The sequence below is a fragment of the Neopsephotus bourkii genome, unplaced genomic scaffold, assembly GCF_033783945.1.
Source record: "Neopsephotus bourkii isolate Nb327-2 ecotype Australia unplaced genomic scaffold, CSIRO-AGI_Nbou_v1 NB_42, whole genome shotgun sequence".
NCBI classification, from domain to species: domain Eukaryota; kingdom Metazoa; phylum Chordata; class Aves; order Psittaciformes; family Psittacidae; genus Neopsephotus; species Neopsephotus bourkii.
In genome coordinates, this window is record NW_026900559.1 from 422,590 (window position 1) to 447,220 (window position 24,631).

The window sequence follows — 24,631 nt, forward strand, 5'->3', positions numbered from 1 at the left end:
GAGTAGCCCAAGGAGGCTTTTCTTGTGTCTTTTATTTCCTTTGTGTTTCTAAATCTCTAACCATCACGGCACAGTAGTTTCCAGTAAACACCTGGAGGATTGGCTGGTAAAAAGTAGTCTGAGAGTGCTCAGTGGAAGGCAGGGGCTTTTAAGTTCACGACATGGGCTTCAGCTCAGCAGACACAATTTACTGTGTTTGCACTTCTGCCACAAACTGCCTTTGAGATCCTTGACTTGAAAGGAATCTCCTTTCACTACCCCTTCAAGCTCTGAAGTGTCTGTGTTATAGAGACCACAACCTGCCTGGGTAAGGAATCTCTCCTGTGTGCATATACAGCATCCACCATAACGAGGCTTCAGCCCAAGCTAAGACTTTGTGAAGCTGCTTCCATATATAACCACTGGATGAACGTGTGTGAGGTATTGACAAGCTGCTCCCGTATAGCACATCATGTTGCAAAGCTCAGTACCTGGATTTCCTGAAGTCACAGAATGTCTTGGACTGGAAAGAACCTTAAACCTCATCCACTTCCAACTCCCTGCCACAGGTAGGGACGCCTTCCGCTAGACCAGGTTGCTCTAAGCCCCGTCCAACCTGGCCTTGAACACTGCCAGGGATGGGGCAGCCGCTGCTTCTCTGAGTCAGAATGAAGCCATCCTCACTTTCAGCATGTTTCACAGGGCAGGTTGATCACAGCAGACAGGCACAGGACAGTGATAATTTCTCTCTCCCCCCCACCTCCCGCCGGTCTACCATTTGTTCTTGGATTAATTCCTTCATTTCTTGTACAAGTTCCCTTTCCTAAAATGACAGGATAAGAATGCCCGCCTTTTTCAAGGAGGAAAAATGTCATTTAGAAGTTACAGATAAAAAGTTTTATCGGTGCCACAGCCATATTCCTCTTGGATAAAGTCTCTGATTTTCACAAAGAATATAATTGTTGAACAACTGTCCCTGGTGTCACACTGAAATATATCTGCTTTCATTGTACAGCAAGAAAGACATTTGTGTTCCTTCATTCAAAGACTTGTTAAACTTCCCAGTGTGTGTCCTGGCAAGGCAATGTGAAGAAGTAGGTACAAGGGTGAATAAGAATAATAATGAGAATAGCGATAACTTTTTTCTGTGGCTCCTGTCTCAGTGGATTTGTGTTCCCCAAGTTCCAGCAATTTAAAAAAAAAAGAAAAAGTTTATGGTTTTCATGATTTCATCCAAGTTTCCTCAGAGCTGGGGCCAGGTACATTCCAGACGAAGGGATCATTTTTGACCATATGGCTCGATGTCAAGTATGTTACATTCATTCCATGCGATTTTGCGTTTCAGCTGAGCACAGCTCACAGAGCTCTTTTCAGGACTATGGCTCTGGTTTTAAGCTAGCTCCTAGGAGACAACACAGTGCCAGTGCTTTCAGGCTCACTCTCCTGCCTTGACTGCACACACCTGAACAGCTTCTGTCTCTGTTCAGCACTGGTGCAGTACTGCTCAAGATGCAATGGGGATCTCTGTGAAACTTTTTCCTGTTGCAATGCTGATACATTTTGGGTGGAGGTAGAACCCAACATTTCTGAAATACTAGGCAGTGGGATCAGAAGTCTTACTGTTCAGATAAGCATTTTCTGAAGGCTGAAAGGCTTTCGTTTTTCGCTGCGTGAGCTGTGTGCCTCTTGTATCTGGAAAGCGGCCTACAGACAAAGAGCAGGAGAAATCAGCAGACTCTTAGAATCATAGAATTGTTCGGGGTGAAAAAGACCCTTGAGGTCATGGAGTCCAACCGCAAACCTAACACTGCCAAGTCCGCCACTAAATCATGTCCCTGAGCGCCATGTCTACATGTCTTTTAAATACCTCCAGGTTCGGTGACTCCACCACTTTTCATCACCTCCTGTTCCAATGCCTGACCACCCTTTTGATGAAGAATTTTTTCCTAATATACAACCTGTACCTCTTTGACTCAACTTCAGGATGTTTTCTTTTGTCCTATCACTTGTCACTTGGGAGAAGAAACCAGCTACCTCCTCACTCCATCCTCCTTTCAGGTAGCTGGAAAGTTGCACGGTTCCCCTGAGCCTTCTCTTCTCCAGACTAAACACCCCAGTTTCCTCAGCTGTTCCTCATAAGACTTGTGCTCCAGATCCTTCAACAGCTCCATTAGCCTTTCTTGAACCCGCTCCAGCACCTCAATGTCTCTCTTGTAGTGAGAGGCCCAGAACTGAACACAGGACTCAAGGTGCAGCCTCACCAGTGCCCAGTACAGGGGGATGATCACTGCCCTGGCCCTGCTGGCCACACTATTTCTGATACAGGCCGAGATGCTGTTGGCCTTCTTGGCTGCCTGGGCACAGGCTGGATCATGTTCGGCAGCCATCAATCAGGTTGGGCACCTGGGCATCCCCAGGTCCTTTTCTACCAAACAGCTTTCCAGCCACTCTTCCCCAAGCCTGGTGCGTTGTGTGGGGTTGTTGCAGCAGAAGTGCAGGACCCAGCACTTTGCCTTGCTGGCTTTTGAGCTGCTTTGAGTGAGCTATCATTGGTGTCAGAACTTGAAACTGGTGGCCATGGACTGTGAGGCCAGACTGAGCCATGGCATCCTGGTAAGAGCTAAGTTGAGTTAATTTGTATTAAAATCAGATCTTTTCCTAGCTTTTGGAGATGATCTCAGGAGAGGAACAAATGGGTCCATATCTTTTCATTCATTTTCTACTTGTAAAGAAAGCTTGAAAATGCTTTTATTTTACAGATATTTTGAGGGAGTGTTTCAGCAGATACTTCATACATGAAAAAAATCGGATCATGTCTTTACTGTTTTCCTGATAAACTCTCTGAACAGCTGGAGAACTGACAGGATGATGATAACTATGATAAAGGTACAGCACAGATACCTGAGAAAGAAAGTAAATGTTAATTAGGGTGTTTGTTTAAAATGCGGGGGTTTGTTAGTACATGTTTAATACAACCCCTCTGTAGACATCTGGAGAAAAAATAACAGTCTGCTAAAGACTGATATCAGTCTGCTCTGTATAGCTGTATCACAGATATCCATGCGGTTTCACAAGAAAAAGTAGCGAAGACAAGTTTTGAACTTTTTGATGCTTCAAATGTTAAAACCAAGATGAGAATGGAGACTTCTCTAGAGGGAGAAAAAGTCCCACTTTTCAGGACTTTTTTTATGTCTCAAAAAGGAACAACAACACAGACTCCTCTTGCGCTTCCTTTTGCCATTTCACCTTCCTGCTTTTCCTTATAGCTTGGGAAATGTCAGAAAAGAGCTGTGGTCAAGGCAGAAGCTTCTGGCTGGGGAGTCACCAAGTGGCAAGTAGCCCAGCTGTGTGTCTCTCCTTCAGCCTTGAGAAGCTGACCTTGCAACTGATTCTGGACTTGAAATATCCCAGAATGTTGAAAGTAATGAAACAAAAACATAACAGTGGTTGCTCAGATGGCAAGATTTTCTGGGAGCACTGAGAGTCCTGAGCATCATCTAAACAACCACTTCTACCCATTGCTTCGCATATCTTGTACAAAATGATGCAAAGGGAAAGCTCTGCCAGATGTTTCCTTACGGTGTTTTACCAGGGGTGCGAAGTAGTCACACCTCTGCCTTGCATCCTGCAGAAATTAGCAGTGTTGTGGAAAATTAAATCAGTGAATACAAGAAAAAGAGGGTGCCTTCTGCTAAAAGAAGCGGAATCCTGCAGATTTTATCCACAGTTCTGTTACAGAGTGGCATAGAAGACCCAAACACCTCATTCCTTAAGATAAGCTTTTCAGTTATTTCCATTTGATTTTTCCAGGTTCCTCATTTCCCACACCAAGATTTGATCAGCAGGAGAGTGGGCACTGACAGCAGTAACAAAGCCAATAGGAGTCTGCTCTGGTGCTGTTTGAAGAAACAATAGAATTTAAAAGCAAACAAACAAAGAAACAAAAACACCCCCCTGTCTAAGCATCTCATTTTCAGCCGCAGAAACAAATACACTAGGGAGCTTAATCTGTCAGCCCATCTGTCTCAGCCCCTCAAGTGAAAAATTAGATACGTCATCACCTCCTTGCTCAGAACTGTGAGACAGCATTCATTAATTGTTATGAGGCATGAGACAAGTATGTTTAGAAGAAAGATATTCCTGTCAACAACCCTAAATCCACCATTGCCATAAAAAGGTTAATTACCTCATGCCTGATTTCAGTCACAATCTCATCAGGAGATGCATACAGTTATTCCACTGAGATTTTGGTATTGTAGACTCAAAGATCCACAGGTTGGTTTGGACTGGAAGGGACCTTAAAGCTCATCCAGTTCCAAACCCCTGCCATGGGCATGGGCACCTTCCACTAGACCAGGTTGCTCCAAGCCCTGTTCAACCTGACCTTGAACACTGCCAGGGATGGGGCAGCCACAGCTTCTCTGAGTCCTTTAATGCTTTCTTGACTGGGGATGGACTAAAATGCCTTCACCAGCCACAGTAGTTGCACTGTCCTCAGGAGAAAAACTTTTATATCAAGATCATAATCAGGTTTAAATTGACCTATCAAATGTGAGGGTTACAAAATTTACAGATGTCTCCAGAAGTGTAATTACCTTATATTCCTGGCACAAGGGATTAGCCACTGTTTTTTTTTCTTATCCTTTGCTTTTTTTGTCCTAACTCAGCCTCTTTAAACATATTATCCTTGTGTCACACAGGGAAAAGACATGATTAAAATCATATGGATAATAATATGGCACCACTTACAGGAGGAGGAAAATTACTGATTAGGCCAAGAAATATAGCTGGAAAAAGCAGACAAGCTTTCAAGCACACAAGCATGAGCAAGCCCAGAAACTTGTCAGTTTTTTCCAGCCATATCAATAAGTATAACATTAGCTATTTCTTCTTTCTGTGAACTGGCTTGTATGGATCCTCTGGGGGTACAGTGTGGAGAATGCACTGGGAGCAAGTGAGCCCATATAAGTGTCCCTAGCATCCCACTTTATGAATTGGCATATCCTTGGGTGAAAAGTGCCTTGATATTGCTCTGAATTCAAGCCAGGATAAGATCAGCTACTAATAAAAGTACTTACTCATGAGATCCAAATTAGATAACGTTGTCACAAAATTTATAAAAGGTAAAGGGGAAACAATGGAAGGGAAAAAACATTCGGGATTCAATAGGGAAAGACTCCCTCTTGCCCTTCTCTCAGCAGTTCATTGCAGCCTTTCCCCACACTCACCTGGCTGAGGTAGTCTCTATCTACTTGCCTTTCATCTGAGCCTCAACGTGCAGGAGGCCTCAGTTGGTCACATCATGACAGCTCTCAAGACTGGTCTCTCTTCGAACCCTTCCAGGGATGCAAGTCTCATCCCTCTCCAAAACGAGTTTGTTTCTTTTCTATCCAGGCAGGAGCCTGATAATTCTTCATTAAAATATTGGTTGCTTTTCTTCCTTGGGGACTTAAACATCTCTGTAAAGGACCAGGTATTATTTTTCATTCTTTTCGGATCTCTTGCCCGTGCGTTACTCTTCTTTCCACCTCCTCCCACTGTTATGTATGTGTGACTCTGCATTTGTGATCTTACACTTAACCCTATATATCATAATAATCTTTACTGTAACAAGTGAGACCCCACCAGGAGTACAGCTCAGGAGCCCACACCACAAGAGGGATGTGGAGCTGTTGGAGCAAGTCCAGAGGAGGCCACAAAGATGTTCCAAAGTCTGGAGCAGCTCTGCTATGGAGACAGGCTGAGAGAGCTGTGCTTTTTCAGCCTGGAGAAGAGAAGGCTCCGGGGAGAATCTTAGAGCAGCTTCCAGTGCCTAAAGGGGCCAGCAAGAAATCTGGAAAGGAGCTTTTGACAAAAGGCTGTAGTGACAGAACAAGGGGGAATGGCTTTAACCTGACAGAGGGGAGACTGAGATGAGACATTAGGAAGAAGTTCTTCATTCCCCGTGAGGGCGGTGAGGCACTGGCACAGGTTGACCAGTGTGTGCTTGGGACTGAAGCACCTGCTCCAAAGCAATGTTTCTGCCTTGAGTAAAGGTACTTACAGAATGTGCTATGGAGTTGGCTGTCAAATTGGCCCAGTGCTTACTTAGTTCTGTGTTAATAAATGAGGAGTTATTTTATACAACAGGTAAGATGAATAAAGCAAAAGCATTTTGGGATGCTTAAAGAATCTCTCCAATAGTGTGCCCAAGGCTGCAGCCCAGGCAAGATAACTGCTTCGCAATTAATGCTCAGAACACCTATGTTTAGCTTCTGAAGAGTCAAAAAAAAGAGTACCAAAAAGGTAAATGCATTTCATGGGAAACCCACTGTCTAATGGAAATTAATCTTCCATAAATATATTTCTTATTCTGGGGAACTGCAAAGAATAAAAGAAACAATTTTCTGTGGAGGCTGAAATTAGAAGTTCATTGCTTATGATCTCCAGGGAGTTCATGTTTATTTTGTTGAACATTTTACTAACACTGGGAAAATATTCTCTTTTCCTGAACATTTGCCCTTTGTCACATTGCCAAAGCTTTACAGAATGATAAATCATTCTATAGTGACAGTAGTGCTATTATTTCTCACTTGTAACATAAGCAGGTTTTTTTTGGTCCAAATTTTTCAGACACCTCGTAAAGATATTGCAATGGGGCCTAATGCCTGCATATTTGAGCATACGAGAAAAAAGTGCATGAAGTAGTATAAAAAAAAATCATTATTCCTGTGGAAAAACTAGTCAATGCTCACATAGATTGCTCATACCAAATAGGGCTGCATGTACATTTGACAGTGAGATACACATTGTAAATAATGGGAAGAGAAATGATTCCTGGTACAACATGGAGTTAGATAGTTGATCATTTGCACACCTCTGGGAGCAAAACCTTAGCAAGTTTGAAAGGTGAATTAAACATATGTATAGATAGCAAGAGCTAAGGAGTATAATTGATAAACACTTCAGAAGTTGAATTAGTCTTTGTTAGTGGAGAACAGGATAAAACTGAGCTGGAACAGTTTATGCCAATAAGTCTATAACTGTTGAAATATACAGTCCTGGTCATTTCTGGAGGCAGAACCCTATACAAGGAAGATACTCAATCTTGTCTGACCTGACTGTGCTTATGTGACAACATCCTGACAGATCTATGAACCCTACGCCTGAAAGAAAAGGAGGGATTGAGGAGTGAGGCTTTTGGGTAGAGCAGTTTTTAGTCCAATAGTGAAATAGCAGGGGATACTTCAGGTCAGCCCTGAAGTGAACTGTAAGAGCCACTCAATAATAGAAGCCATCCATTACCACTCAGGCACAAATATTTTGAAAGGAAAGATTCTGGACAGGCTCAGCAAAGCTGGCTGGCTCATCAGTCTGATGAGATTTCTATAACGAAGTCACAGTACTTGCAAGGTTGCCAGTTTTTAAGCAATCCTCGCAGCCAATGTCTTTATTTCCCTCTTCACACTACCAAACACGATTAGATCATATTATGAATGTACTTCCTGCCAAACTTCATCTCCAGTTAATCATACTGAGCACTGTGACCTTATGAAAGATTCCTATACTGATTAACATGTTTACTCTGTGCCTATGTACAGAGGGGAAAAAAAAGTCTCACCAACTTATTTTTAAGTACTATGTATTAAGGCACCCTGATTCATGTTTGTATCTATTCTCTTCTTGCAGTTGCTATGTCATACTTCAAAGGAAAAGACTGCAAAAGAAAGCAATGCTTCCATCTTAGTTGTGGTCACATGGAAGAAGAGGATGATATAACAGTAAATACTAAGATGCTCCAAAGGCTGGGGCACCTCTGCTATGGAGACAGGCTGAGAGAGCTGGGCTTGTTGAGACTACGGAAGAGAAGGCTCCAAGGAGATCTTAGAGCAGCTTCCAGTGCCTAAAGGGACTGACAAGAAACATGGAGAAGGGCTTTTGATATGAGCCTGTAGTGACAGGACAAGGGGAATGGCTTTAACCTGACAGAAGGGAGATTGAGATGAGTTATCAGGAAGTTGTTCCCTGTGAGAGTGGTGAGGCCCTGGCACAGGTTGCCCAGAGCAGCTGTGGCTGCCCCATCCCTGGCAGTGTTCAAGGCCAGGTTGGATGGAGCTTGGGGCAACCTGGTCTAGTGGAAGGTGTCCCTGCCCATGGCAGGTGATCTTCAAGGTCCCTTCCAACCCAAACCATTCTATGATTCTATGAAATACACTCCACATAACCAGGAATAGGGAGAGCTCTGACATCTGCATCTTTTTGTTCCCATTTATTTATACTGTGGCCCACGTGGCTTCTTTTGCTTGAGAAAATCATTAAACATTTAAAGCAGCTATGGTCAGTAAGGCTTTACCCTGCTAAAAAGCAGAGAAGAGCTGGCACTGAAAGTCAGTTCTTCATGTGGTGCTTATCTGCCACCCTTCTGGCATATGGACTCTACAGAAGCAGACAAAATTTTGCTTCATGATGAATGGCAACCCAGACCCATGCAATCTGTCCCATGAAATGCAGATTTGCAGATTAAATCAATATTACGTTTTATTTTTTTATATGGCATGCAGTCTTCAACAGTTCACTGGACTGCTTTTGGGTTCACCTTATCTTACGTCAGGCATCCAAATGTCAGTGTTTACATCAAAGCAGTCATCTAAAACCCTTGTCTAGTGCATGGAGAAGAACAGAATACTCATCCTGATGCTGATTTTTAAAAGAGAGCTAATAAATCACATACCACAGTTTTCTAGATCTCTGCATTTATAATGAAGAGCACCTAAAGCACTTACTCAGATATCTGTCTACTATCATCTAACATTTGATGAGATGGATGCTATTTTCACGTCTGAAATGAAAGACTCATGGAAGAGTACAAAAGGCTCGAGGCCAGGACGGGACATGTCAGTTGCATTAGACCTTAGATCAGGAACAGAAGATGAGGTAGAAGAAAGAATTTTCACTGATTGACTCCTGTTGTAAGAGCAAAAATGCCAGGTACTATGAAAAGGAAAGTGACTGCTGTATGCTTTACTTATGCACTGTAATATTCCAGCATACATAATGGTCCCGTTAAGTTGGTCATTGAGTTGCTATTGTAGTCTTCTGCCTAAGATCTCTTACTTATAATCACCTCTAGGACAGTTGTATCTTTAAAGCAGAGAGATAAGACCTGCGTGTGAAAACTGATTAAACATTTCAAGGTGTTAGTATTGGCTTCAGCCAGGAGATTCTACTGTTACCAGCTAATTGTCTAAAAGGCAATGTTTACTATGTGACTCAGGAAGGACTCATAGTTTATGGATTTTAGCATGCCAAACATTTGGGAAAGACAGCTGAGGACATCAAGAAGAAAAGAATTTCTCTTAGAGATCAAATAAATGGATGAACTCAGTTGTGCTTCTGTCTTTGACAGTGGCAAGTTCTGAAGGCACAGAAAAGCTTTGGATAGTTATGACATAAATAGGCTATACAAGAAATTCCTTCTTAATGTTTGTTTTGACAGTGTTTGGGAAAATTCTTCTTCATGAGCACATTTAATGCAGGAAGAAATATTATATTTAATTTACATTTTTGCACGTAGTCACATAGATCTACATGATGAAGTTATTTGAAGTGGTGTACATTAACTATGCCTACAGTGCCTGGAAAGGGTGGTCCCATGACTGCCCCAGGAGATTAATTGCCTGTCTGCCATAGGATGAGACAGAGGCACAGCCTTTAATTTCAGACAAGTCTCTACTGGCTAATCATCAGGATCCTTATGGACTTGCTCTGAAGGCCACTGAACTGAGTCTTTCCGTTTACCTCAGTGGCTTTGGATCAAGCTGTTTGGGGTTAAAAATGCATGAAGAGAAATCTAAAATAATGTTAAGGGCCAAGAGATTCTTCACATATCAGACAATGACTGAATACAAGCAATGGAATTATGGACAGAACCAAATATGTAGGGAAAAACCCCACAATAGTCAATACTCTTTCAGCACAAACTAAAGATTCTCTACTGGATCCAAGACTGGCTCTTCTGAGGTTCTTTCTGAATCAGTTTAGACTACTTGAAGCAGATTTCTCTGCGTAGACTTTTCTTTTCTTGCACGATTTTGTGTGTTATAGTGCAATGGAAGTTGGGAAGGTTTCGAGGTGCCATGAATAGATAGCAGAAGTTTAAAGCTATGCTGTCATGAGGTACATGCTCTCACTGTGGTTTCAAGATAGAGAAATAATAACAAGGATGGACAAATGTGGATTTTCTAGCAGGACAGAGTGCAATGGAATAGATTATTCCTTTCTTTTGCTGCTTAAACTTGTAACATAGAAGCCCTGCTGGAGAAAACAAGAATTGCTATTATTTCTTTTCTATTCCTTTTTGTTGCTCCTCTTCCACAAGGAAATGTTCAAAGGTGCAAAAATCAATACCCTCTCTGTCAGCTTGCATGCCCCTGACTGCTAACAGTCAAGGGAAGCAACAACAGCATGGTAAAATCTTTTACTTTGCTTCAGCTGAGTTTTTCCAATCTTTAAAGGGAAGCAGCAGTGTTGATTTCCAATCCTGGAGGCTGCTACATAAACATTTATTTAAAACTCTGATACACCAATTAACAATGAATGTTGAAGGCTGTCTTATGTAGAAACTCCTGTCACTCTTTCAATATCTCTGAAGCACTGGTCTAGTGCTGGTCTGTTGGTAATCCCAGCGGGAAATCCGGTCTGATGGAATCTATTTCTTTTTATTTCTTGTACAAAGCAGGCAGCACACTGAAAAATGAGAGCCTCATTCCTCTTTGCTGCTGAGGGCAGCAACTGCAGGAATGATAGCAGTGCTCCACATCTCTGGAAGTGTGGAGAGTCCAGCCAGCCCAGGACTCGGGTTGAAAGCTTTCTGTGTGACTTCTGACGTTGCCACTTTTCAAAGTTTTAGTTATGGCTATGCACTAATACCTCTAGGCTTCAAAAACTTTAAAAAGTGACATTTAGACCCACTGGATTCAGTGGGATTACTGGCTTAAACAAACTTAAGTAGATGCCCAAGTTTTGCTAGGTCAGGGCTGAAAATCCAATGCAATCATTACGGTGTGGTACCTTTGCGGATATTTTAAACAGAGGTCTTATGAGCTATACAAGGTCTTCCTTTAACCTGAATGGTTTAACCTTTTAGTTTATGGAGGCTTTTTTGTGTATAGTCTTTTTGCTTGATTAAGAGTTTATAAATCTTCTAAATCTCCCCAGCATATATAGCTGTAAATAACAGATTTATACCAAGAGGCATTTTTTTTTTTTTTGTAGCATTAGATACACAGGTAATTTCCTGGTGCAAAGAGATCATGACATCACTGCCTAAAAAACAATAAAAGAAAAATCATTATGAAACATTTTTCATTCATTTTCTCCAAGGTTTTAAGTGAAACACCAGTAGTGGTCTGGCATGCCAGAGTTTGAAGATGACAAGGATGACATAGAGAATAAATATGTGGAAGCAGGATCATTGGGACTGTCAACTGCCACACCAGTGTCTGACAGGGATGGAAGACAAGATGTTACTTTTGAGCAGCTTGTTTTCCAGCACCTAGTTTTGCACTAGCTGAAGATGCTGATGGAGTTTGGGGATTATATTTTTCTTTTTTTTTCTTTTTTTTTTTTTTGTTTGTTTTTTTTTTTTTCAATAAAATTGAAGACATGGCTGCATATTGGCGTGAGATTTTGATCAGTGTATCTCTTTATATGATGAGATCAAATTTTGCAATGCCCTGGTGACCTTGTCCAATTGTTCTCAGAATGGACTACTGTTCTGAAAGACCTCATCCACTTCATCTATTAGTTTTTTTTCCCTCTCTATGAATCATTATATTTTTATTGTCTTTGTCATATTATTCAGCTGCCCCCCCCCCCCCCTTTGATCAAGGTCAGTCAAGTCAATCAAGGGAGATGGATAGAAAAACTGGATGGATGTTAAATGATCGATGGCAGAACTCCCAAAGGTGCATTGGAAAAATACATGGTGTGTTACTGTACATTTCCTGATTATTTACTTGTATAACATGCAAGACAACTGTATAAAAAGTGAATGATTTCATTACTTCTTGTAGTTAGAATTTCACAGTTGTTCCTAACTAGACTTTTTCACAGCTCATTCATAAGGACACTGGTAAATTTGACCTAGAGGGACAGAGAAAGTAAGCCTTAATTGCAGTTTTTATGGGCATCAATGAAAGGAGAAAAGGAGATCACCAAAAAACTGTACTTCAAACTAAGCTGTTTTTGTTAGACAGTACTGCTCAAGTCTTACATCACTCCATTATCTAACTGCAATGCAGTATCAGATTGTGTGAATCCTATTTCCAGAAGTGCTATACTTCTATATTTCCAGTTTGGAAAATCAGACATTCGCCACTTCTGAAAAGCCGACCTTCCACAAATTACTTGCAACACACTTTTTTCTGACCCTTATTTCATGCACATGTTCATCTGGCTGGACTTCATGCTGCAGCGTTAGGCTAGCCTTCAAGGTGAAGCATGGTTAAGTTTCTGTCTCAAAATCATATTCTCTTCTTGGCTTCCATGCTGACTCAAATGTACTCATGACCATAAAACATAAACCCAACTTAAACAAAACCCAAAACAGTTGCTAAATTTCTATGTCTACTGTTTTGGTGATCAGTTTCAAGTTCCTATACAGACTAAAAGTTTTATTCATTAACCTAGGAAGCCTTATTTATTAAACTACAAAGCAAGAATGTATACCACAAGAATGACTGAATCCACAGGTTATTCATTTCCAAGTAAGGAAATATGTAATGTGTTGCTACCCCCTTAGACTATAATATCAGACTATACTAGACTATAATATCAGACTAGCAGACGTAGACTATAATAGCTGACTGAGTGATAACTAGGCTTGTCTATGGGCTAGTTTTAATTTCAAACCAAATCTTCCACCTGCTTCTTTTCTTACACATTGCTATGGTGAAGATCATCACAGACTGTACGCAAAAGTGAAACACAGAAGGATCACTGAAAAAACCACCCAAACAGATTAAAACATGAAATAACTGGAAAAAAGAAAAAGCATATTGCTGATTAGATGCTGTTAAGCAGTCATGTTCTTCTGGCCATATTTTGCTGATCACTTGCCCAGAAATGTATGCAGATCATATTTTTTAAACTACCTCCATTTTCCTGTAAAAAAATCTTTTTTAAAAAGACAATCATTACCATCATCGTTACCAGTCCTATTAGACTGGGGTCTGTAATATGTGCTGGCACTACAGCTCCCAGCTCTCTTTGGCTTCTCCCATTCTCACCCATTTAGCTTTCTTGGGCTGTGATGCCTCAGTCACTGAAGATTAACATCCCACATAGTGATAGGAAGTTTGTGGAGATCAGCCCACGAAAAGCTTCACAAAGTGCCCTTGCCTATGGATGCCTGTGTAGGTAGGCTGCCACAATTCTACTGTGATTCATAAATGCTAGATATTACATTGCACACATTTGGCAAACTTGAAGCTCAAAGGGCAAAGTATACTTTCAGTACTGCTAGAAAATGTTCCTCAGATGTTACAGTGAGGTCTGGGATTTCTTCTAAAAGATGTGTTTTAAAGGCAAACACTTTGCAAACTCTCCTCTAAAAGGAGATTATGCTAAAACAATGCTTTGAGGGAAGGAATAAAACATTAGTGCTAATCATTCATTAACTGCTTTTTCTGCTCCTCTTAAAGCTCCAGAACTGATTTTCATTTGAACCTTATTTTCCCTATGAGATACAAGCCCTTTCCAGCCTCTAAGTGGGCCCATTTTCTTTTACAATGTCTTTCAAAGAGTTTCTTCAGGTTTTCTTTGAGTGGGATGGGTATTACTGGCCAGTGACTAAAGTTCAAGACGTAACTCCACCAACCCTGCTGGGAGCACGTTTGAGCTCAGATGATTCAAACTCTTTCTTTGGCAGAAGACTACACTAGTTTCAGTGGGAATTTTGTCTGTGAGGAGAGAAATGGGGTCCAAATGTTCCTGTACGAAGGATGTCCTGTGAAGGCATCCAATCTGTAGTAGTGTAAATGAATAACATTGAAAATCACAGATTTCCTTCAGCAGAAGCTCTGGAGATTTGGAACATAATCAGGGCCAGTTGGGATTAAATCATCCAAGCAGAAGTCACAAAAGAAGAAAGTTTTCTGGTAATGTTCCAGTAACAGAAACAAGAGATTTCAGTAGTTTGTGAAAATAGGTTTGGGGGGGTGGGGAAGGGGACAAGCTCGCTAAATTTTCAACACTGAAAAAAGTCTGTCTGGATCTGACACAGTGGTTTTATTTGAAGTCCAAATTATTTTTATCCACAACTATACGTTCTTCCCTAATTATTCTGCACTGATTCCTCTCAAGCAGGACAGTCCAGAGCTCTGAGTACAGAACTGGGGTGAAGTTACTGTGTACCTTTCATGACCTACCACTGCAGGATATGAACCTTAGGTCATCTCCCTGCATGTCAGTTTTTCACCAAGATAAAAGAGCGGCATTCTTTCTGTTTTTGCAGACTGGACCACACAGTGTTTTCATGTCTCGGATTTGCTGGCAGATTATTAGAAGTGCAAGTTAGTGGTATTAATTACACATTAATTATTCACTCAGTGGTCAATTATAATTATGAAAGGGCTTGTTTTACTCTAGGTTGCGAGGGATTGCTAGCTGCTTTGAAATGGCTATTAAAGTATGGTAACTCTATCCATTTTTACAATCCAGTCTCAGTGGAACGTAATTTTCAAACCTGTACTCTAAGTATGTTCAGCAACAGGGCAGATACAAACATTGCAGCCAAATGCTACAGCGAGATTCCTCAGCAGTACAGACACATGGTTAAGAGCTTTTAGCTTGCTTTCATAGAGGATTACATATAGCCAGAAATATTTGGCCAGTGCAATGTGCCTGGTTTGGTCTCTGCCTCTTAATAGGAATGCAAAAAGTGCATTCAGGAGCACTGTGTAAGTTGCCCAGAGTCATTCATGGTGCTATAGTGACATCCTACTAGACAACCCATGCAAACAGGCCATGTGCAAATCTGTGTGATCATGGCTGAGTTCACTTACTTGGCTGCTGAGCCATTCTCTGAGGAGGCAGTGGATCCACCACAAGGTGCCAAGCCAAGTTAAGCACTGTAGAGTAAAGCTGAGTGCAACTAGATTTCCTGGTAGCATAATTACCTTCCCTCAGAGAAAAGAAAAACAAAAAGATGTCATAGATCTACCATCTTTCCCCTTTTGCCCATTCAGCCATCAAGCAGAAAGGCCACTTTTCCACCCTAAAACTGAAGGTGTCCCTGCTCCATCCACAGGTCCAAGACACAGCTTCACCTGCTCTTTTTTTTACCGTGTTGAGCATCTTGCCACAGGAACTGGCCCAAAACAGCTGTGGCCCTTGTGGGTATGTTTTCCGAAGTGGTTCTGGCCTTTATGAGAAACCCAAGCGTTAGGTCCTCTGTGTCTGGCTTTAACACTCTCTTTCCCTGTGTCCAGCCTCATTCAGTGCTCTGGGATTTCCCTTCATATCCCACACCAAAACCAGATTTTGTCTTACATCCTCATAAGACTCCCCCTCAGAGACATCTAAGCCTCAGATATCTGTAAGCAATTAAAAGGACTTAGTAGGTTAAATAATTTAATTGCTTACTAGAAATGAGGGCTAGGAAATGAACTAATCATGATTCCAGAGACATTACAATCACAGAATCACAGAATGGTTTGGGTTGGAAGGGACCTTAAAAATCATCCAATTCCAACCCCCTGCCACAGGCAGCGACACCTTTCACTAGACCAGGTTGCTCAAAGCCCCGTCCAGCCTGGCCTTGAAATAGTTTTGTGTTTCTTTGTGAAGAGGTAAGGGCTCCCCATTTTCACTGTTTTCATCTGGTTTGGTGGGGCTTCAGTTTTTTCCTTATTTTTTTTTTTTATTCCTGCCACTAAAAGGCTTGCTAAAGGAACCCAAACTTGGAATTAGGAAAGATCATTGGTTCCATTGCTGGGAGCCATGCAGAAAGTCAAATGGCAGCTAAGTGCAAAATGTCCTACAAGTGCCATGTCACGTTGACATGTTCTGAGCAGCACTATATGCCATAATGGTTACAAACTTGGCACCTATCTCAGGTCTTCTTATATTAGTATTTTTAATGGTGGGTTTACATCAGTATTATGAGATTTCGAGAAAAGAAAACCCAATCATGAATACATTGATACTGTTTTATATCGAAGGTGAACAAACACTAGTCATGTATAACCTAGACAAAGGTCTGGATAGAGGAATTCACCCCATGACAGACCACCTGAAGCTGTAATGGATTTTCCACCACAGTAAACTACTCAAGGTTTCCACTGGCTACTGCTCTCAAATTTTTGAGGTTACTCAACATGTCTAGAGCTTTACAAACAGCTGTAGGTATTTGTTAGACCTTTTTGAGATACTCAAGTTTCTACTCCAAAGCAAACGCCAGTATTTCAAATTTTCCCTCTCACAATATATGTAAAAAAAATACCTGCAACTAAAACGAAATTGAAAAAGTCAAATTTAGAGCTATGAAATATTTCCTTTGGATGGTATTGAAAAACTGTGCAGGAAATGTATTAGATAAAATAAAGTATACTGCTATGAACTACAGGGTGAAGACCAGATAAAATCAGTATCGTGGTAATAGAAAAGGCAGAAAAAAATATGGCACAAAGATAATATCCAAATTAAACAGCATCCTTTGTTTGGATTGAACATTTCCCCAGTATCAACATGTTCTGACCAAACATCTCAATTTTGCCAAAATTGCATTTCTTGGCAGAAATGTACTCTGTAAAAAGGTTTTGACTAGCTCAAGCCCTCATATGCCAAGTGATTCCTTTTGTGTTTTGCGGTTTTCATCCACTGTGGAGTGAACTTTTAGTGAGCCTCATTCATTCATCTGACCCACCATAAAAATACATGGCTATTTCAAGCACATTGTAAAGTGGAACATGTCATTTGGCCAGGCTGCCTGGTCACTGGGGCATGGGCCAGGAACCCCAATCTGCACCCACCCAATATCAGGGGCAGCACCCTGGGATGCATCAACGCCTTGAAGCCCAAGGAGGGGGATATCCAAAGTGCCTCCCTCTGGAGACATACATAATTTCAGCTCACCCACAGCAACTGGGATGACTCACACAAATAGATATTCACATTTCTGTTTCCTCCCCCTTTGCAATATCTTTCTTTCCAAAGCGAAAATTGCTACCTCAGAGCTGAGCGCTGTGTCAATAAACCCATCACAAAAGGGATCGGCTGCCAGAGTCCAGAAAGGGTTAAGGCAGCAGTTGGAGAGGTTTGGGGTGACGTCGTGCTTCTGGATGCCTGAGAAGTCTCTTGAAGGTAGTTCCCCTCTGGTGAGGATGGGAGAGAGCTGAGGTCTGAAATCCGAGATCCCTCGCAGCCCGGAGCTGGTGAGGTCCCAGTAAAAGCTGTTTGCCTGCTTTCCCTTCCCGAGCAGTCACACCGCTGCACTGGCCCGGGCACTATGGAGCAAGCCCCCTGGACACATGTAGGACTCACTCTGCTCCAGCTCCTGCTCATCTCCTGCTTGCCAAGAGGTACTGTAAGTGAGCGTGTACGTTCCCGGCACGGCCGAATGAGTCCCTTTCCTTCAGAGAGGTTTGATCTCTCTCATGTGCTGTCATGGGAAGCAGGGACATCTGCAGGGATGGCAATAACAGAAAGAAGGGGCTCTGCTTTATTTATTTTTTTTCTTGCCAGCATGGAGTGTGTGTGGGGGGAGGTTTGTCCAGGGATGATTTCCAAGCAAACTTAATGGATTTAAAGAGAAACAACTGGCTGCATTTGTTTGCCAATGGCCATAAGGAAAAGGGTATGTAATCACTCTGCTTACTACTGCTTTATTTTCTCAACACTGAGCTAAGGAAATCATGATAAAAAGAGGCATTTAAGGCTCTGAATTGTAAAGCGTAATTTGTTTAGTTTGGCAAGACGAAGACTTTCCTCTCCAGCCCCAACACCGAGAATGAAGGCAAGGGAGGAAAAAAGTGAAGCAATAAAGAAAACAAAAGCCACACATTGTTTCCGATCTGGGCTTTAGTTCTGCCAATATTATTCTTTCGAAGAGGAAGCCTCGTTAAAGCAGAATGATCTTTTTTATATTCAAGCCTCACCCCAGTTTCTGCTGAACCAGCATGTATGGTTTCTTCTTGATAAGGTTAAGCAAAAAGCAGTTACTGCTGAGTGCAGATTTGCTGTTATTTACACGTGGAGATGGCTGGAGCTGCTGGCAGCATCTCGCTGTTGGCGCTGCTGGCTGCTCCTCAGGACCGGGAGTTGATGTGCCCTCACATCACCCACCCTTCAAGCTGCTGCAGACTGTGATGCACCTGGCAAGGTAACTGCCTGTTACTGGGGGAGCTGTCAGGTATGCAGGCACTGCGACTGGGATGGCTATCAATCATCTGTGTCAAGGATGGTGCTTCAGAGCTCACCTGAGCTGGGGCTGCAGAAAAGAGTCTGCCTCTGCCATGCTCTGCCATTACCTCTGAGGCTAGGGTGAAGGTGACAGGCAGTGGCCAGTGATGTCTGCCCACTGGTGCCTGCAGCATGACCTCCTGCCAATGTTCCCCTGTGGCATAAGCACAGAGAGCTTCTCCACACCTTCATTCCACATGCACTGACTTGATCCTGCCACCCTCCACCCGGTGCCACCTTGCACACTGACCAGGAGAGGTGGCTCCATAGCATATGTTGGAGGGGCACAGAAATAGCAGCAGAGCAGCCCTAGGCATGGGCTGCAGCTGTCAAAGCAGCAAGGTGGGTGACAGATCTCTCCTCCTGCCAGAGCAGCATGTCTCAGTCATGGTGTGAAGTTGGCTTGCTGAGGGGGCAGGCACTGGGCTGCTGGTGACAAGGGGAGACAGGACAATGAAGGGCAAGGAGATGAGGGCTGTCAGACTTCAAGCTTGGGAGGGAGGATGCTGGCCCCCCGACACCAGCTCCTCACACTCCAGGAGCAGTGTGAGAAGGTCCTGTGGGGCACATGGAGAAGAGCCAGCTGTCCCTCTTGCCCCACCTCCTTCCTGGCTGTGCCTCCCCTGCCCTGCTGCTGGTGGAGTGGGCACATGCCCACAGCTACTGACAAGAGGAGGGGGCCAGGAGCTCCCCTCCGTCAGCAGTGGAAGAGGCACTCAGAGACAGGGGAGCAATTCAAGAGTGCAGTGGTGGCTTTAGCATGTCAGGGCAGGTTGGAAAAGAGCATTTTGCCTCCTACCCACAGATGTATCCAATTTTTATCCCCATTTATCACACCCAGTTGCACAGGGCCTGCCTCAGGAGTTAGGGGCAGGAGCCTGGGAGGTCTGGGAATTGATTTTTGGAATAAATTTGAAGTGCAAGTGACTCATATTTCCTTAAAAATATATGTGTGTTTGTTTCTGCCTATCTAAACCCTTCTCAACCTCTCTTCCCCTCCCCCTCCAGCCTCTGTCTAGAGAAGTGGAGGCCAGATGCACTCAGACACATCCAGATGCATTCAATCTTAGCAGATGGGTTACTTCAGTTCACATGTTTAGGTTCCTAGCATGGACAAAGTGACTTTCTTTTTGTTTTGGAGAAAAGCTGGGGTTACTTACTGTCATACCCAAGGCCATTGCAAGGGGCTCCCAGGGGTCCCTGCAAGCCAGCTGGTGGCCAGCATTTAGGTCTCCATTGGCCCACCAGGGACCCTCACCACCACAGAACTCCACGGGTGCTTCCAGCAGCATGCGCTCCCTTGGAGATGTGGATGCCCCTCTCTGTCCTGCAAGACCAGAGATGTGGTGCAAATGGGGAGGGAGGACATAGGGCAGGGAGGCAATCTGTCACTGGGAACAGATGGGGACATCTGCAGTCCTTGGTTAGGGCTCGACTACATGCTCCTGTAAGGAGTAAAATTTGAGATGGAGGGGGTTTGCTGCTGTCTGTGTGGACTACTTCTATCTGTGTAGCATTAACTTCAAGTAAACTGCCAGCATGCTCCAGGTCTCACAACACTACAGCAAGCAAGAACTCAAGACAGGTCCAGCACCACTCCTCCATGTTTATAACACAAGCACATTCTCATGTGATGTAGTCATGAATTTCAATACGGCAGCTGCTTCTTCTCCACAGATTCCCAAATATTCTCCCCTATTGCAGAATCCTGGCTTTGTCCCCCAGACCCCATTAGCAAAGGCTGGGCTCTCTAATTTCATCAATGTTGTCACTAACTCATTCGTTACCTGTTCCTGTTCCTCGTCTTGCAGCACAAAATCTCTTCCTGATCCCACTAGTATAACTTTTGTGACCAGAATAAGCTCCTTTATCCCAGAAGAAAATCAAGGTCTGAAGGGTAATGAGGCAGCCTCTGTCTTTTAGACTTTACCCTGGCTATTTTAGCTGTCATGGCCCTTCTCGGATGAAGCCAGCACCTATAATAAAATCACAAATGCCAGCTGACAATGACAGAGACAAAACTGAAGGAGAAGGTTTATTAGGGCAGACTTCTTCAGGTTGCTTTAGATGCTAAAACCATCCTGGCTAGTGGCATAGGTGGCTGGTGATTGAAATCCAACTATGACAAAAAAGATAGAGTAAAGGTGTCCCTGCCCATATGAGGGCATTGGGACTAGATGAGCATTAAGGTCCCTTCCAATCCAAACCAGTCTATGGTTCTAAATAGAAAGGAGAGGATATGAGGGTTTGGTACAAGAAAATGGGGAAAACAGCGAAGTTTTGACTCAGGAGGTGTGGAGTACGGCTTTATTTTGCATATTGCAGCTTACCTTCAGGGAACAAGGGCTGCTGAAATGTAGAAAGAAAGGGAACAGGAAATTTCCTATAGGAATGAGCATCTTATTCAAGAGCTGTCAATCTCTCTGCAGCAGTGGTTAGACCAGGCAACAGGAGGGGCTGCATGACATGTAAGTTTATTGAAAGAGGAAATGGTGGGAATGATTGGGCATCACAACTGAGGTGATGTTGGCTGAGGGATAGTGGCATTAAGAAGGCTTTAGCATGTAGAAAGACTGAATTAACAGGCCTGTTTTCAGTTAAGACTGGAAACAGAAAACCCAAGAGCTATTTGTGTTAATGCAGTTTTTGCATTGACCCACCATTACATTGCTTAGATGGGCAAAGTATGGATCTCACAAATAGGAACAATTTTTATTTGGCTTTCCTTTTAGACAAAGCAAAACAAGGCAGTGTGGAGAGAGATACAAGCTTTGGAAGTCACATGGGGAATCCTGTTAAGGACCTGATGGAGACCTCAAATATAATTTTTTAATTGAACTAACAATTCTTTTCTCCTTGGAGGAGAAGCGTTGGAAGTTTACAGTTTGTTTGTCATAGCCTAGTTAAGACTAGAAGCTTACAAATGTAGAAAGGGCACAACTGCAGGAGCACAATGAAGTAAACCTATGGCCTACCAGGAACACCATCAGGACTATTTATATCTGAATGTATATCTACTGAACACTAAATGACAACAGAAAACCTGGAATAGAGACCCTCCTATCTGAAAATATTAGGCAGACCCCAATTTCTGAACCAAAACAGAATGTACATTCTCCTTTTTTTCTATGTGAAGCATAATCTGAATTGTTAAAAAGGCCAAACTTAAGAAAAACGGTCTCATCCAGCAGAACACATTTGTACATGCACTACACAGGTTTTCAGTGCTTTTCTTAGAGTGAATATGCATCAGTAGTTTAGTCTGCTTTGAACACAACTGCGCATTTGGGACTGTCAATGCACATTTATTAAGAGGACGAATTCAGCTTAGCATACTAAATTTACTAGATGATCTTTAAGCTCCCTCCCAACCCTAACCATTCTATGATTCTATGATTTCCTTCTGTGTTCACCCACTGGCTTTGATTTTTTCAAATAGAAATCCTTTCTTTTCCCCTCTCCCTACTCTCACTGCTGTGTGAAAGCACACACCAGTGCCCAATACATTATGCTCACTGACTCTACAGGAGATGCAGTATAATTTTTCAACAAAGGTCTGTGACCCGTAAGCTGAACACAGTGAGTAAAACTAAAACAAGGATGTATTTTATCTCCTCTTTTTATTAGCCCAGCTGCTAAAAAGAGTAACGGGTATATAATCTCTAAAGAGAAACAAGTGTTTTTAGTGACAGCATTATCTCTTTCATCCTTTTAACACATCTATTAGGAAACCAAGCATCGTTTTGCAAAATAGGTTATCTGAAGCAAAAAGAGATTAAGAATAAAGACCTGCACTTTCCCTCATTATTAATGATTTGGGGTACACTGTTTTCAAAAAGCCCCAATAAAAACGTCTTAAAGGGAACATCTCTCTTCCCTTCCAAGGTCTTGGCCTTGCTTAGATCAAATGGAGAGTTTTGCTATTCATCACAGTGGAGGCATGGTTTTGCCCAACATGTTTCTCGTTTCCAGCTAACAAGTTCTCTACCTCCTGTGTGCTCAGAGCTCTTCTTGTTGTCAATGTCAACAGGGGTTGAGCCCACCTTGCACATCTGTGCAATGACAATAGAGATGAGGGTGGTGAGGCCCTGGCACAGGTTGCCCAGAGAAGCTGTGGCTCCCCCATCCCTGGCAGTGTTCAGACCAGGTTGGATGGGCCTTGGAGCAACCTGGTCTAGTAGAGGGTGTGTAGTGGGACTGGATAAGCTTGAAGGTCCCTTCCAACACAAACCAGTCTGTTATTCTGTGATTCTATAAAACAGGAATAAAACTGAGACATGTGAAAAAAAGAATTAAAAAAAATGATACCTGTTTCACCTAGGTTTCACCTCTGTTGGAGCTATTTTTTCTTTTAAATAAGAGAGCTTCATTTCACAATTATTTCATGGCCAAGCATTCCCTAATAAAAGCCTTAGGAAATTGCTCCTGCAAACTTCATTTTTTCTGCAGAAGGCAGTAATTGGTTTTGAGCATCATGTTGAAAAATTAAAATGTAATCAAATAAAAAGGGGCCTGTTCCCTCATGGAACATGAACTGGTTGAACAAACACTTTTCAAAAGTCATCCTCTACAGATGACTTCCAATTTTAGAGATATATCCATTTGTATCTGCTCTTATTTACAATGTGCTCTTAATTCATATGGCACTTTTCAAAGCAATTTAAAATAGTATTTCTTTGAGCCTAAGTATCATTTTACCAATATACTCATGGATAAATTGAGGCATGAAATGAAAATTCATCTTTTCAGGACAACAGATATAACTTGTAGGACGGGAAGTTCCATTAGTTCAGACCAAGATATGGATGTCTGTATCGAGCACTTTCTTCCATCTTTCAGGACTTCTGATGGATATATATATCCAGCAGGGTCCTAAGGTGCTCTCTCTTTTGGAGGTGTGTAGAGCACATTTAGGTTGTAAACTTTTCTTCCCCCCTTCCCGCCAAGGATGGATGGAGATGGCAAACTGGTTTTCTGCTGGATTGGTCAGCTGATCCCTCCACATAGCAGCTAATATGAGCACAAAGATAAGGAGTGGGAATGCGGAGATGGAAAGTCAGAAAGGGAGGAAAGATTCCATCTCAGCAGCAGCATGGGCTTATGTCAGCTTAAAGTCACTGCAGCCTAAAAAAGTCATTCTTCCAAGGAAGTGGAAGACACAAGTTAATCGGTGCAATTGGGCTTGCTTCAAATCACCTCAGTTCTTAGTCATATAATTTTGCCAGCTCTCAGTCTTTTGGAAGAGAAATTCCCTTTCTATTGAGGAAGGTGACCATGCCTGACAAATCTGCCATGGCAAAAGACAAGTTTGCTGAAGTTGCAGTTTTACTCTGGTGAGCTGCCTGACCCACTCCTCAAGCAGCAATCACTAAAGCGTTAAGCCTGACCTAGTAAGATAAACCAAAACTGATTTACTTGAACATCCCAAGGTGCAAACTGCAGTTGGTTATAAGCTCATTAATACGTGCATCATCCTGTTCTTTTCCACAGCCTGAAACCCTTGCTCCCCATAAACAACCTCCCTGAAGATGAAAGCTAATAACTCACTACATTCTCCACTCATGGACTTGTATTTCATCCACACCACCATCCCACAAGTTGCTCTTCCTCTTTCCTTATTTCTTTATTCTTTAAATGCCTGAAGAACCCTTTGTTATTATTTTAATTTCCTTTGCAAGGTCAAATTCAGCTTGGCTTTTAAGCTGAGCTCTAAGTCATGGCTTGGTTTGATGATCATATTTTTTCCATCCCTGAGAGGTCTCTGCTTTCCCCCTGAATGAGAGATTTGACTGGACTTACTGAATATCCCACAGGATTTGTCACTATCATATCCAGGAGACCTTGTATTGAATAGGAGCAGTGTTTAAAATGGTCTTATTCTTGCAGCTATTCTTTTGTTTATTATTGGGGTATCCTCTTTGAACTCATTGTCGTAAGAGTAAGTAATACATTTTCAGACTTCAGGGTGAGTACTAATGGAGCCTTCACTTACTCTGCAAGGAGACTTTGGGCTTTTCAGAACACTGCAGTAAAAACTGCCCATTTGGAAGGCTGCATTTCCACTCAGTTTCAAACAATATTTCTGTCAAACCTCCACCATGACCCTTCCAAGTACTAATAAAAGAATTTATTGTGTAGTTGTTACAATCTTTTCTGAAGTCCTGCAGTTTGGAACAAGATAGTATTTCAGGTTTAGAGAGGACAGAGATGG

The 24,631-nt window shown here is 42.4% G+C and overlaps 1 protein-coding gene across 3 annotated transcripts in view; it reads left to right on the plus strand.

The window, feature by feature from the left end:
• Positions 1-17,346: 17,346 nt before the first annotated feature.
• The window catches only part of PAMR1 (peptidase domain containing associated with muscle regeneration 1), a 51,211-nt gene continuing 43,926 nt past the window's right edge, over positions 17,347-24,631 (plus strand). For all 3 annotated transcript variants that reach the window (XM_061346803.1, XM_061346817.1, XM_061346813.1), the window contains exon 1: positions 17,347-17,540. In XM_061346803.1, the coding sequence (XP_061202787.1) occupies positions 17,468-17,540 (73 nt within the window). In that variant the 5' untranslated portion in view covers positions 17,347-17,467. The remainder of the gene's footprint in view (positions 17,541-24,631) is intronic.